Source organism: Aethina tumida, chromosome 5, assembly GCF_024364675.1.
Source record: "Aethina tumida isolate Nest 87 chromosome 5, icAetTumi1.1, whole genome shotgun sequence".
Lineage (NCBI taxonomy): Eukaryota > Metazoa > Arthropoda > Insecta > Coleoptera > Nitidulidae > Aethina > Aethina tumida.
In genome coordinates this window covers 15,373,554-15,385,081 of record NC_065439.1, presented here as the reverse complement: position 1 = coordinate 15,385,081, position 11,528 = coordinate 15,373,554, and the positions used below count along the sequence as shown (strand labels likewise).

Sequence of the window (11,528 nt, the reverse complement as noted above, 5' to 3'; positions counted from 1 at the left end):
GGATTTATACAAAACTATTCGGGTAAAATATGCCAATAATTTACAAAAGGAAGGTTTATCTGTTGTTGTTTTGTTGCAATAAACGTTTGGAATGTATAAAAGTATAGATAAAAAGATAGAGAAGAAATTAAATATTTAATTAAAACTGAAACTCTTTGTGTTTTCAGTTTTCATGTTTGCATTGTGATGTTGATGAAATGTGCCCGTATAATTATAGTGAACATTTTGGTTTAAACGTATCATAAAAATAGAACACAATGGAGTTATTTGTATAATATAAACCAATATTAAAAGGGCTTGTTTATTAGCAACCAGTGAAAATCATCATAAATAACATATATTGCCAATAAAAGTGTAATATTGTAAAAAAGTGTATGTCTAAAATTCTTAAAATATGCTATTGTATGGATTAAAATTCATTTTTCATCAGTCATCAATCACATCACTGTGCACAAGTCCCATATAAATGTGTCCCGGCATCGCAAAAACTGCCGAGCCAGGACGCACTTTATGTCGATCACATAATGGCTTCGTCTTCATTCTCCTCGACGTCCATGGGCGCCGGCTGGGGCGGCGGAGGTACTGGTTGCGCCTGCGCTGGAGCGGCGGGCAGGGCGGGGTTCAGATTGGCATTAAGTTGCTGCAACAAGTTGAGCTGTTGCATGTTGGCATTGACTGCCGCAGCAACGTTGTCCTGATGGTTCACCTGGAACGAGATTATCGACTACTGAGGAATAAATCTGTTGAATAGCACAAAAAGTTGCAGGTGGTGTGGCTGTGCAGAGCGACGTCGTTTTGATGGACGTACTTGGTTTTGGGCCATCCCCGCCATGTTCCTCTGGTTCTCCAATGCGATCATCTTCTGTCGCTTCTCCTCCATCAGCCGGTCTCTGTGCTTGTGGATGTAGTCCTTGACGTTGGGCAGACCGTCGATTACGCACGCCGACAATGCCGATCTGTATATGTTCATGTCCGTCGCTTCGTACCATTCGTTCGTCTTGTCGTCGTAACATTCCACGTGGTAGATTGTTGTGACACCTGGTAGAAACACTGCGAATGATTAACGCGGGAAACTGCCACACGAACCGGTTACCGTTGAAACCTCCGATCGCGAAGATCATGTCATCGATGACCTCAATTGCGAAGTTACTTCTGGGATTATACATGTCAGGGATTGGTGACCAGGTGTTGTTGGCAGGATTGAACTTTTCGCCGCTGCACATCCTCGAAATTCCATTGAACCCCCCGATTACGTAAACGTGTCCGTGGTAAGCGATACAAGACACCCCCGATCTTCTCGACCTCATCGGGTTGATCAACGACCACTGGTTCGTCTCCGGATCGTACACCTCGGCAGAATGCATACATTCCTGTCCATTAAACCCTCCGGTTATATAAATCTTTCCGTTTAATGTACAAGCACTGGCGTCGGACCTTTGCATGTTCATGGGCGCGATCAGCGTCCATTGGTTCGTGCTGTGGTCGTACTTCTCGGCCGTGTTCTGTCTGTGGTGGCCGTCGTAGCCGCCCATCGCGTAGATCACCTCGTTCAGTACCGCGGTACTCACGTAACATCTTCGCGCGTGCATCGGCGCCACTTCCTTCCACGACTTGTCGACCGCATTAAAGCACCTGCCAAAGTTACTGTTAATTACGGTCAACACGATAGGCGGTTGTTACTTTTGTTACCTGCACGAGTTGAAATAGTCCATCCCGTCGAAGCCCCCTATGACGTAGATTTTGAAGCCGACCACAGCTGTGCCATGATAAGCCCGAGGTCCTGTAGGGTCCACCTCCTCGACTTTCACCCATCGATCGGCCCTGGTGTCGTAGGTCTCTATAAAATTGGTAGGTGAACCGCCACTCCAACCTCCAATGGCAAACATTACTTCGTGTGGTATTCGTGGCCTGGCTATCTCCGGCGTCACCACTTCCCCGTCCCTGTGCGTGATCATCTCCAAGTCGTAGAGGAACTTGAGAGTTTCGATGATCATCGGTCGGCTCTCCTCGCAGGTAGAGACGTACGGATGGTCTTTGACTCGTTCGAGAAAAAACTGCGTGTCCAAGAGGCCCAGGCGTATGCACTTCATTAGTTCGACCACGTGCTTTTTCCTGTCCTCCGGATCGTGGTTTATCCATCGCAGGATCACCTCCCACACCGTCTCCTCACTCTTCACATTTAAATTGTCACCATTTATTATCTCCTAACGCAACAACAACAACAAAACACTCTAGTAATTAGTTATTACTAACTAAACAAACTTCAGTACTTGTATTTCCTTGAGTTTCAATGTGAGGAGCTCATCGCTGGAGGTGGCGACAGCAGGAAAATTCTTCATGATGTACTTCCAAGTGGCGGTGGCCAATTCCTGGCAGAAGTGATCCCTGGCGAACGTCAGCACTCCAATGCAGTTCTTGGGCGTCAGCGTCTTCTCTAAAAATTTGCAGCACATGTCCAGCACACCCAGTATGCTTAGATAATCGGCGGTGATCAGCAGCTTGTGCACGTTCTGGTCGGTTATCTCCAGCTTTCGCAGATAGATGTACATCAGCAGTGTGTGCAGCATATCCGGACTAATGCCCGGCAGGTGGACGCGATGCCTGTCACGATTGTAGAGCGGGGTCGTGAACAATGCCCTAAAGAGACAAACTATCAGAAGATACAATTACAACTTTTGTATTCCAATATTTTTATACTAATACAGATAGATTATAATACATGAATCAGATTTGTTTCTTTTATTTTTCCCCCTTGTTATATTTGTGCATTACTTTTCATTTAGGGGTGACTGAATAATGCATTACCATCATTTACAATTTACACCTGTTTAGCAACACATTCATTCTGTTTGACCTTGTTTTAAAAAATAACATGTTATATTATTCCTTCAAGTAAGGTGTGAGCATATTTTTTCAACCTTCATTATTAAAAGTAAACACTGACACATGAAGGGAGGAAAGGAAGTGTATCTTTTGCTAAAAATATAATAAAAAGAAATTCCATATCTTCTGCAGTTTTTACATTTATCCACTAATTTAAAATGTGGTATTGGGGAGTTATAGAAACTATTTAACACTATTAATAAATCTTGTTTTCTATTTCTTTCTATAAAATTTCTTAAGGTATTAAAGATGTTTTTAGCACTTGTTTTTTCATAATATCTAGTTAACTCAACTCAACGGTTGCCATCTTCATTAGAAAAACACTTGTTATAATTATATCTCTTTATCATTTTTAAATGTTGTTTTGCAAACTTATGGTGACTTTTTCTTGCACATATTACAAGTGGTTCATCTTCTGGTAATCTTCCACATAAAAATATGATGTTTCCTGTCTCGCACGGAAGAAGGAGCGTTGAAAAAACCGTATGGTTTTGTCGTTAGGGTGTTTACCTGAAATAAAGACTGCAAGAGCAGAGAATGGCGCTGTGGACCGGAACTTCAGATCCGTCATCCAGTATAAGCTTAGCGTCACACAGCTGGTTGCTCTCCTTCAATTCGAACAGGTTCTGCATGGCCTGGACGCTCATACTTCTGCCAGGCCTGTCCGGCTCTTCGGGCGCATCGATTTGGGAGCCCACGATGATATTGGATTCACCCATTTCATTATTTTGAGCCAGATTGGAACGCGAACGTCCGCAAAACGAAGGTTAAAACACGAATAATTTAGTTTTTTGGGTATGTTTAAGTGTGATGGATGAAAGTCAAAATTTGATTGATCTGATTGTTGGCAACGTGAGGATTGTTTCCACGGTTATTCCAACAGTAGCCAGTTGTTGTACTTCCTTCTAGCCGTTTCGTCACTTCCTTAACCATTTTTTACTTGAGGATTCTCGAATATCTTTCAGTAGTTTCTCTTGTTCACACATTCAGACTTCGTTTCTAAATTAAAGTGTGTTTCTGCACATTTCTTTAGCAAAATCAACAGGTTTTAACATTGAAAGTTCTTCTGGAAGAATTATTTAATTACTTGTTCAAATATTCTTCAAAAACTTTTTATTTTTACATATATAATTCTCCATAATAGATACCAGAAAAAGCAAGTTTAACAAGTTTTAATTTAACATACTTTAATATATTTTTTTTATCTTTTAAACATGTTATTATTATTTGTATTTGAAAGAAATGAATCAAGCAGTTCAAAATGGTTTAAGGCAAATTGATGTAGCTGGAAGGTTTCTTGAAGTTTCATAATTTGGTTATTTCGACAATATGTTAGTTTAGTTGAACAGCATGCAGGCCGTTAATTGTTCGAAGACAACCTTCTTACCACACGTGAGTTGGTAGCAAAGTTTCAACAAGCACATAATGGAGTCATTAGTGAAATTAGTGTAAGAAATCGATTACATGAAGTCAATCTACTTTCTAGAGAACCAATAAGATGCCCACCTTTTACTAGAGGCACTCGTGGGGCAAGATTAGATTGGTGTAAAGAATTTCAACACTATGTTGAAAATGAATCGACGACAGTTTTATTCACCAACGAATCCCGATATGGTTTTTATATAATTTCTCTTCAAACATAAGTTTGGTGAGGATCTGGAAATTTTGTAAGTAGTAATTTAATAATAGTGTGGATTGGTATCATTATTGGCGGGAGAACAATACCTGAGTTGGTAGCAAAGTTTCACCCAACATATATTGGGAGTCATTAGTCAAAATAGTGTAAGAAATCGATTACAAGAAGTCAGTCTACACTCTAGAAGACCAATAAGATGCCCATCTCTTACTAGAGACAGTCGTGGGGTAAGATTAGATTGGTGTGAAGAATTTCAACACTGAGTTGAAAATGAATCGACGACAGTTCTATTCACCAACGAATCCCGATATGGTTTTTACAAAATTTCTCTTCAAACATGAGTTTGGTGAGGATCTGGAAATTTAGAAAGTAGTAATTTAATAATAGTTTAGATTGGTATTATTATTGAAGGTAGAACAACATCTGAGTTGGTAGCAAAGTATCATCCAATATATATTGGAGTCGTTAGTCAGAATAGTGTAAGAAATCGATTATATGAAGTCAATCTACATTCTAGAAGACCAATAAGATGCCCACTTCTTACTAGAGACAGTCGTGGGGCAAGATTAGATTGGTGTGAAGAATTTCAACACTGAGTTGAAAATGAATCGACGACAGTTTTATTCACCAACGAATCCCAATTTGGTTTTTATAAAATTTCTCTTCAAACATGTGTTTGGTGAGGATCTGGAAATTTAGCAAGTAGTAATTTAATAATAGTTTGTATTGGTATCATTATTGGCGGTAGAACAACACCTAAGTTGGTAGTAAAGTTTCACCCAACATATATTGGAGTCATTAGTCAAAATAGTGTAAGAAATCGATTACATAAAGTCAATCTACATTCTAGAAGACCAATAAGATGCCCACCTCTTACTAGAGACAGTCGTGGGGCAAGATTAGATTGGTGTGAAGAATTTCAACACTGAGTTGAAAATGAATCGACTACAGTTCTATTCACCAACGAAACCCGATATGGTTTTTACAAAATTTATCTTCAAACATGAGTTTGGTGAGGATCTGGAAATTTAGTAAGTAGTAATTTAATAATAGTTTGAATTGGTATCATTATTGGCAGTAGAACAACACCTGAGTTCGTAGCAAAGTTTCAGCCAGCATATATTGGAGTCATTAGTCAGAATAGTGTAAGAAAGAGTGAAGTGAAGTGAATGAAGTCAATCTAGATTCTAGAGAACCAATAAGATGCCCATCTCTTACTAGAGAGCCGTGGGGCAAGATTAGATTGATGTGAAGAATTTTAACTCTGAGTTGAAAATGATTCGACGACACTTTTATTCACTAACGAATCCCGATATGGTTTTTATGCAAATTTCTCTTCAAACATCAGTTTGGAGAGAATTTGGAAATTTAGAACGTCTTAGGAATGCAATAATGGTTTGCAACGGTATCGTTATTGGCGGTAGAGCTGACCTTGTTTTTCCAAATTTGCCTTTAACAGAGTAGCAATATCTAAATAACATTTTGCAACCAACTGCTCTTGTATTTATTATTGCTATTAGTGAAAACTTCCTTCTTTGTGATAAATTGAATGACTAAGGAATTGAGGTTTTATCATGGCATACACAAGCACCAGACTTAAATCTGACTAAACAAGTGTGGCATATGCTTCAAAGAAAACTTTCTCCACAAATGAGCAATATTCACAAGGTCTTTATGTTTAGTGAGCTCTTGCAAAGAGAGTTAACTCAAATATCTTCAAATAATACTGACTATCTTATTTTATCTATGCCCAACAGATTAGAGTTATGAACAACTGTAATATTCTTTAGAAAAATTATTTTTAGTTAATTTAATTTAATTAATTAATATAAAATATATTTCATGTTATGCTAGAAACTAATGACACACACTAATTAAATTTTTTATGTTTATATTTCAAATTTAACAAATATTAATTAATATTTATTTTAATTAGTTTTATATAAACAAGCATATATCAAATTTCATATTTTAGTCTGAAACAAAGGTTTATAAAATTATTATACGTTAGACTTATATTTATATTTTCAATTTAACAAATATTTTTTTACTTTACTTTGGTTTATATAATATGAAATGGTGTGTGAAACAAAATATAAATGTTTATAAAAATATTATACGTTAGTCTTTTATTGTCTTCATGAAAGAAATGAAAAAGCTTTCAGTTTTTTGAAAATTAAAGAAGAATTAAGAAGTATTCTTAATCCATATAAAATTAACTTAATTTCTTCATTAAAAACAGCTTAAGAGGCAATCAACAATGTAATTTTTTAACTATTACTCAAAAAAATGAAGATTTCTCATTATTAAAAACTATTTCAAGAATGTCCAACTAATAAACTTATTTAAAATTTGCCAGATTAAAATTGAGAAAACGTTGACGTTGGCATGTTTGTGCAAACATTGTTAATTTGGGGCGTCGGACGAGAATTTCCAATTAAAATCGCGTCGCGACGCTTCCATGCGCCGAGATGCGCCGCCCGTACGTACGAATTAACCGCGCCACAACTTTTATATCTGAACAAGTTGTTCTTCGTGATCAGATCCGATTGTGGGAAACTGCGAAAAACAACAGGTGAGTCCAACGTTTTCACTCTCGTTTGTTTCGTCTCAGTTTTTGTTTAATTTGTTACAAAGGGACTTTGATCCATTATTAAATCATGATTGTTGTTGTAAATGCACGATAAACATTTTAGTTTTGTGATTTCGTGTCGGTTTTGTTCCTCCAACTTGCTTATTCATAATTGTGTCCTTAGTAAGTTTTTTGTTACGTATCCTACACAGTTATTTTTTTATTATTGCTTGGTTTGGTTGCTACAAGTCTGATTTGAATTGTTAACTTTGAAATCCTCTGAATCGATGCGTTTCCAGTGAAGTTAAGGATGTCAATTCCTCCACTATGGCTGACGTTGGGTGTTTGTAGTCTGGTAATCGGCCAGAGCATCATAAAAGCACCGCCCGAATTCGTGGAAGTGTCCGAAACGTTGGACTGTCACAAACGCATGTACACATATCACGTAACCCAGACGGACGAGAACGGCAGATCGTGCAGGGATAAGGTGTCGGTGATGGCGTGCTGGGGACGCTGCGATTCCAACGAGGTAAGATACACCCCGTTAAACATTCAATTTTTTAACGTTTCCGTTTAGATTGCGGACTGGAGGTTCCCGTACAAGAAGTCTAACCATCCGGTCTGCGTGCACTACGGGAGGAAACGTTCGGAGGTGATATTGAGGAATTGCGACGAAGGTGTCATGCCTCTGACGAGGATCTATCAGTATTTGGAGGCGGACGAGTGTAAGTGTCAGCAGTGCTCGTCGTCGGACACGAGTTGCGAAGGAATTACGTACAGACCCCATCGATCCCATCCCGATTCTTTGGGTTTTAAGATCAATTAATTGTACTCATGTAATTGTCCAAGTTAGATAGAGTATATTGTTTCAAATGATGTAACAGTGGATTTTGTTGTAACATTAACGATGTGAATAAATTAAAAGACTATAAACATGGCTTTTTTATTTGTGTCTTAATTAAACGGCAGTAAGAAATAACAATTAACATTTAAGTTGGTTTAAAGTCCAATTAAATGCTGAATAATCTGAAACGAAGGTTTAATTGATCCGAACCAATTTATTTAATGTGGGTAAGTACAAGCTTAATACGTGGTTAATTGTAAATAATAATTATTATTGTTATAAATTGTCTATTAGCAATTAAGCCATTATTTGTGATTATTAGTTTTCGTATTCCTATTGAATTAACCACACTACATTTGTGGCTTTTATCCCGATTTGATAAGGAAATTTAAGTAGGACATTCTCATTTCTGGTAAGCTTTCACGAAGGCTAAGACGATAACAACAACATAAAAATAAATTGCTGAGATTTAAAATTCAATTTCCTTGTGCTTGCACAAAGATCTAGTTTTTAACCTTACACCATTATTTAAGATTATATATAAGAAATTGTTAATAAATATTAATAAATGTGGATATTTCAACAAAAATCTAGATCATGAGTGTCACTTTCAGTGTTATTTTCGATGTTTGATGGCACAAATTCGTAATATATTCCGACACACGCCGTCGTGATTTTCAGGTATTACCACGCGCAACCCTTAGCTGAAACCGCCATGCATTAGCGCACCCCTAAAAGCTCCTCAAACACAACCGACTAATTTTATGACAATGTGTTTTCTAAATTATATTATTCAACTCTTTCATTTTTGTCATTTTATTGCTGATTATTTATTATTTTTGAAAAATAAATTAATATTTATTAACATGTATTTAATTTTCAAAGGGATTATTCTTAACCGGCGCATTCGCCATAATTTAAACAACAAAATTATGGAATTTGTGGTGGCGTTATTAACTTTAAAATAAAAAGTATTTGCACGTTTATCCAATTCTAATTTAAGTTATTGATTCATGATTTAATAAAATTTATTTCAAAATATATTTTTATTCATATTCATTTTTAGGGATATAATTGATGATAATGTCAAACTAAAATAGAAGCTCAAAATGTTAAACTAGATGCTTTTTCTATTTTTATAAGGTTAAAGATAAAAACTGGGTTGTTGATTGTTAATTTACTTTGAAAGAAATGAATCAAGCAGTGGAACAGCTTAAAGGTGGCATAGGACAAATCGAGGTGGTTGAGAGGTTTAGTGTTTTCCAAACTGTCATTAATCGGTTGTGAAGTAGCATTAAAGAAACTGGCAATTCTGTTAAATAGCATCCGTATTGTAGAGATTGTTCAGGAAAGATATTTGACAATAACTGCTAGAAGATAAACTTTTCTTACAGCACTTGTCTTAGTAAAGGAGCTACAGTAAGTATAAATGTAGTATATAGTCAAGATAGTGTAAGAAGCAGATTATAGGAAGCCAATTTACACTCTAGAAGACCAATAAGATGCCCATCTCCTGCTTCACCTTAAAATGTGAAGATTTTCAAAACTGTATTGAAAATATTAGGACATAGGTCGACAGTTTCATTCACAGAAGAATCTCAATTAGTCCAGATTGTCATTGAAACAGAGTTGAAGAAAGTCTGGGAATTGAGAAGATTTTAATGGGTATAGAAGTTAAAAATAATTTGTGATGACATTAAATTGAAAATAGTATTTAAAAGTATTTGTACTGTTTTTATGTTTTTTTCACTTATTTTTCTGAATAATTTCTAAGGAAAGCTTATATTGCTATTAAAAATAGTTTATCTAACACTAATGTAAGTCTTTGATTCTTGATTTAATAAAACTTATTTCAAAATATGGTATTTATTTTTTATTACATTATATTTACATTATTTTTTAGAGTTATAATTGGTGATAATGTCACATTAGAAACTAAAATAGAGGCTCAAAATGTTAAAGGTGCTTTATCCATCATATAAACTAGATAGTTTTTTATTTTTATCAGGTTAATGATAAAAACTGGGTTATTTATTAACTTTGAAAGAAATGAATCAAGCAGTGAGACAGCTCAAAGGTGGCATAGGACAAATCGAGGTGGTTAAGAGGTTTAGTGTTTTCCAAACTGTCATTAATCGGTTGTGAAGTAGCATTAAAGAAACTGGCAATCCTGTTGAACAGCATCCGTATTGTAGACATTGTTCAAGATAGATATTTGACATTAACTGGTAGAAGACAAACTTTTCTTACAGCAATTTAAACTCTAGAAGACCAATATGATGCCCATCTCTTGCTTTACCTTAAAATGTGAAGATTCTCAAAACTGTATTGAAAATACTAGGACGTAGGACGACAGTTTTAGACTCATTGAAACAGAGTTGGAGAAGGTCTGGGAATTGAAAAGATTTTAATGGGCATAGATGTTATAAATAATATTTTGTAACCATTTCATTTGCCGGTGCTATTGAGGTTTTACCATGGCCAGAATAATCACCAGTTACGTTGTTTTAAAGTCACCAGTAAAAAACGTAAATTACTTTTTCCGGTACTTATTGACACACTAGTGCCTATCAATTACACCACATCGATAGTGGCAATTAAAACTTCATAAGCCCCATTCAAACTAAAAATACTCCAATGAAGTAATCACTTTGTGTGTGTCGTGAACGAAATTAATTAAACGAAAAAAATGGGTGCGACACTAATTAATAATTCCCAAAAGATTACCGTTCTCGAAACGGTCGATAATCGAATTATAAATTTTTCTCATTTTTTTCCAGGACTGTCAATTTGAATCAATCACGATTACGCCGATGTTATTTCAATAAGAATATAATTAAAGTTTTTCCAAGTGTGCAAATATAAAAAGTGATTTCCTTTGGAAGTTTCGAGTTGAATCTCTTGATATTTACACAGTTTAATCGAAAATCTTCGCACCGATGCAATTTTCAGTCATAATCGGGATTTAATTTCTATTGGGTTGTCCGTGATTAGTTTATTATTGGAAGCATATTTTATTGGGGATTCCTGCAGACATGGGTGTTTAATAGACCGTTTTATGGCAGGATCTTAAGTGTTATTCGATGCTCACGCCTACTTTTATACCGGTGTTTTGTTCACAAATGGAAAATTCTTATGCTACAATGTAATATTATCAGCAAGACATAAAATATGTATTTTGGGCCGTTTTATTTGAAAAGCACTACCGAAGTTTAAATTGAAGTCAGTTTTCGACAGAGAAAATAGTGAAAATGGAAATTTGTCAGCTATTAGAAAACTAAAGTGTCATAAAATATTCATTGAATAAGGAAAGTTTCAGAATTGGAAACTTTGAGATAAGAAATTTATATTTTAATACTTTAGTCAATTGTTCTGGGAAGTTTATAATTTAAATAATCTCTAAATATTTAACAGATGCTAATTATAAATTAATAAACAAAAGGAAATATTGATTAGTATTATTAGTTATAATCATTTAATAACATCTTTAGATGTTTATTCAATTTATTCAACATTTTAGTACATTTATACGTTTCTATATTAATGTTTTTTATTATAAACATTGAAGAAAGGGGTGGAGTGAAACGAAAAGG

General features: G+C 35.5%; 2 protein-coding genes across 4 annotated transcripts; one reads left to right on the top strand and one right to left on the bottom strand.

Annotated features, from left to right (window-relative positions):
• Nucleotides 1-287: 287 nt before the first annotated feature.
• On the bottom strand, nt 288-3,708 carry LOC109597116 (kelch-like protein 10). Of its 3 annotated transcripts, none has more exons than XM_020012744.2 (6): nt 3,394-3,708; nt 2,271-2,637; nt 1,690-2,204; nt 1,094-1,632; nt 809-1,038; nt 288-724 (listed from the first exon to the last, which is right to left on the bottom strand). In XM_020012744.2, exons 1-6 carry the CDS (start codon nt 3,600-3,602, stop codon nt 518-520), a joined length of 2,067 nt encoding a protein of 688 aa, XP_019868303.1. In that variant the 5' UTR covers nt 3,603-3,708; the 3' UTR covers nt 288-517. The 3 variants fall into 3 exon arrangements, with proteins under 3 accessions (XP_019868303.1, XP_019868304.1, XP_049823853.1); XM_020012745.2 differs by having other exon boundaries at nt 288-706; XM_049967896.1 differs by having other exon boundaries at nt 2,271-2,650; nt 3,394-3,601.
• A 3,172-nt stretch (nt 3,709-6,880) lies between these two features.
• On the top strand, nt 6,881-8,001 carry LOC109597129 (thyrostimulin beta-5 subunit). The gene is made up of 3 exons (XM_020012762.2): nt 6,881-7,094; nt 7,391-7,620; nt 7,669-8,001. The coding sequence occupies exons 1-3, from the start codon at nt 6,908-6,910 to the stop codon at nt 7,915-7,917; spliced, it is 666 nt and encodes a 221-aa protein (XP_019868321.2). The 5' UTR covers nt 6,881-6,907; the 3' UTR covers nt 7,918-8,001.
• Nucleotides 8,002-11,528: the final 3,527 nt, after the last annotated feature.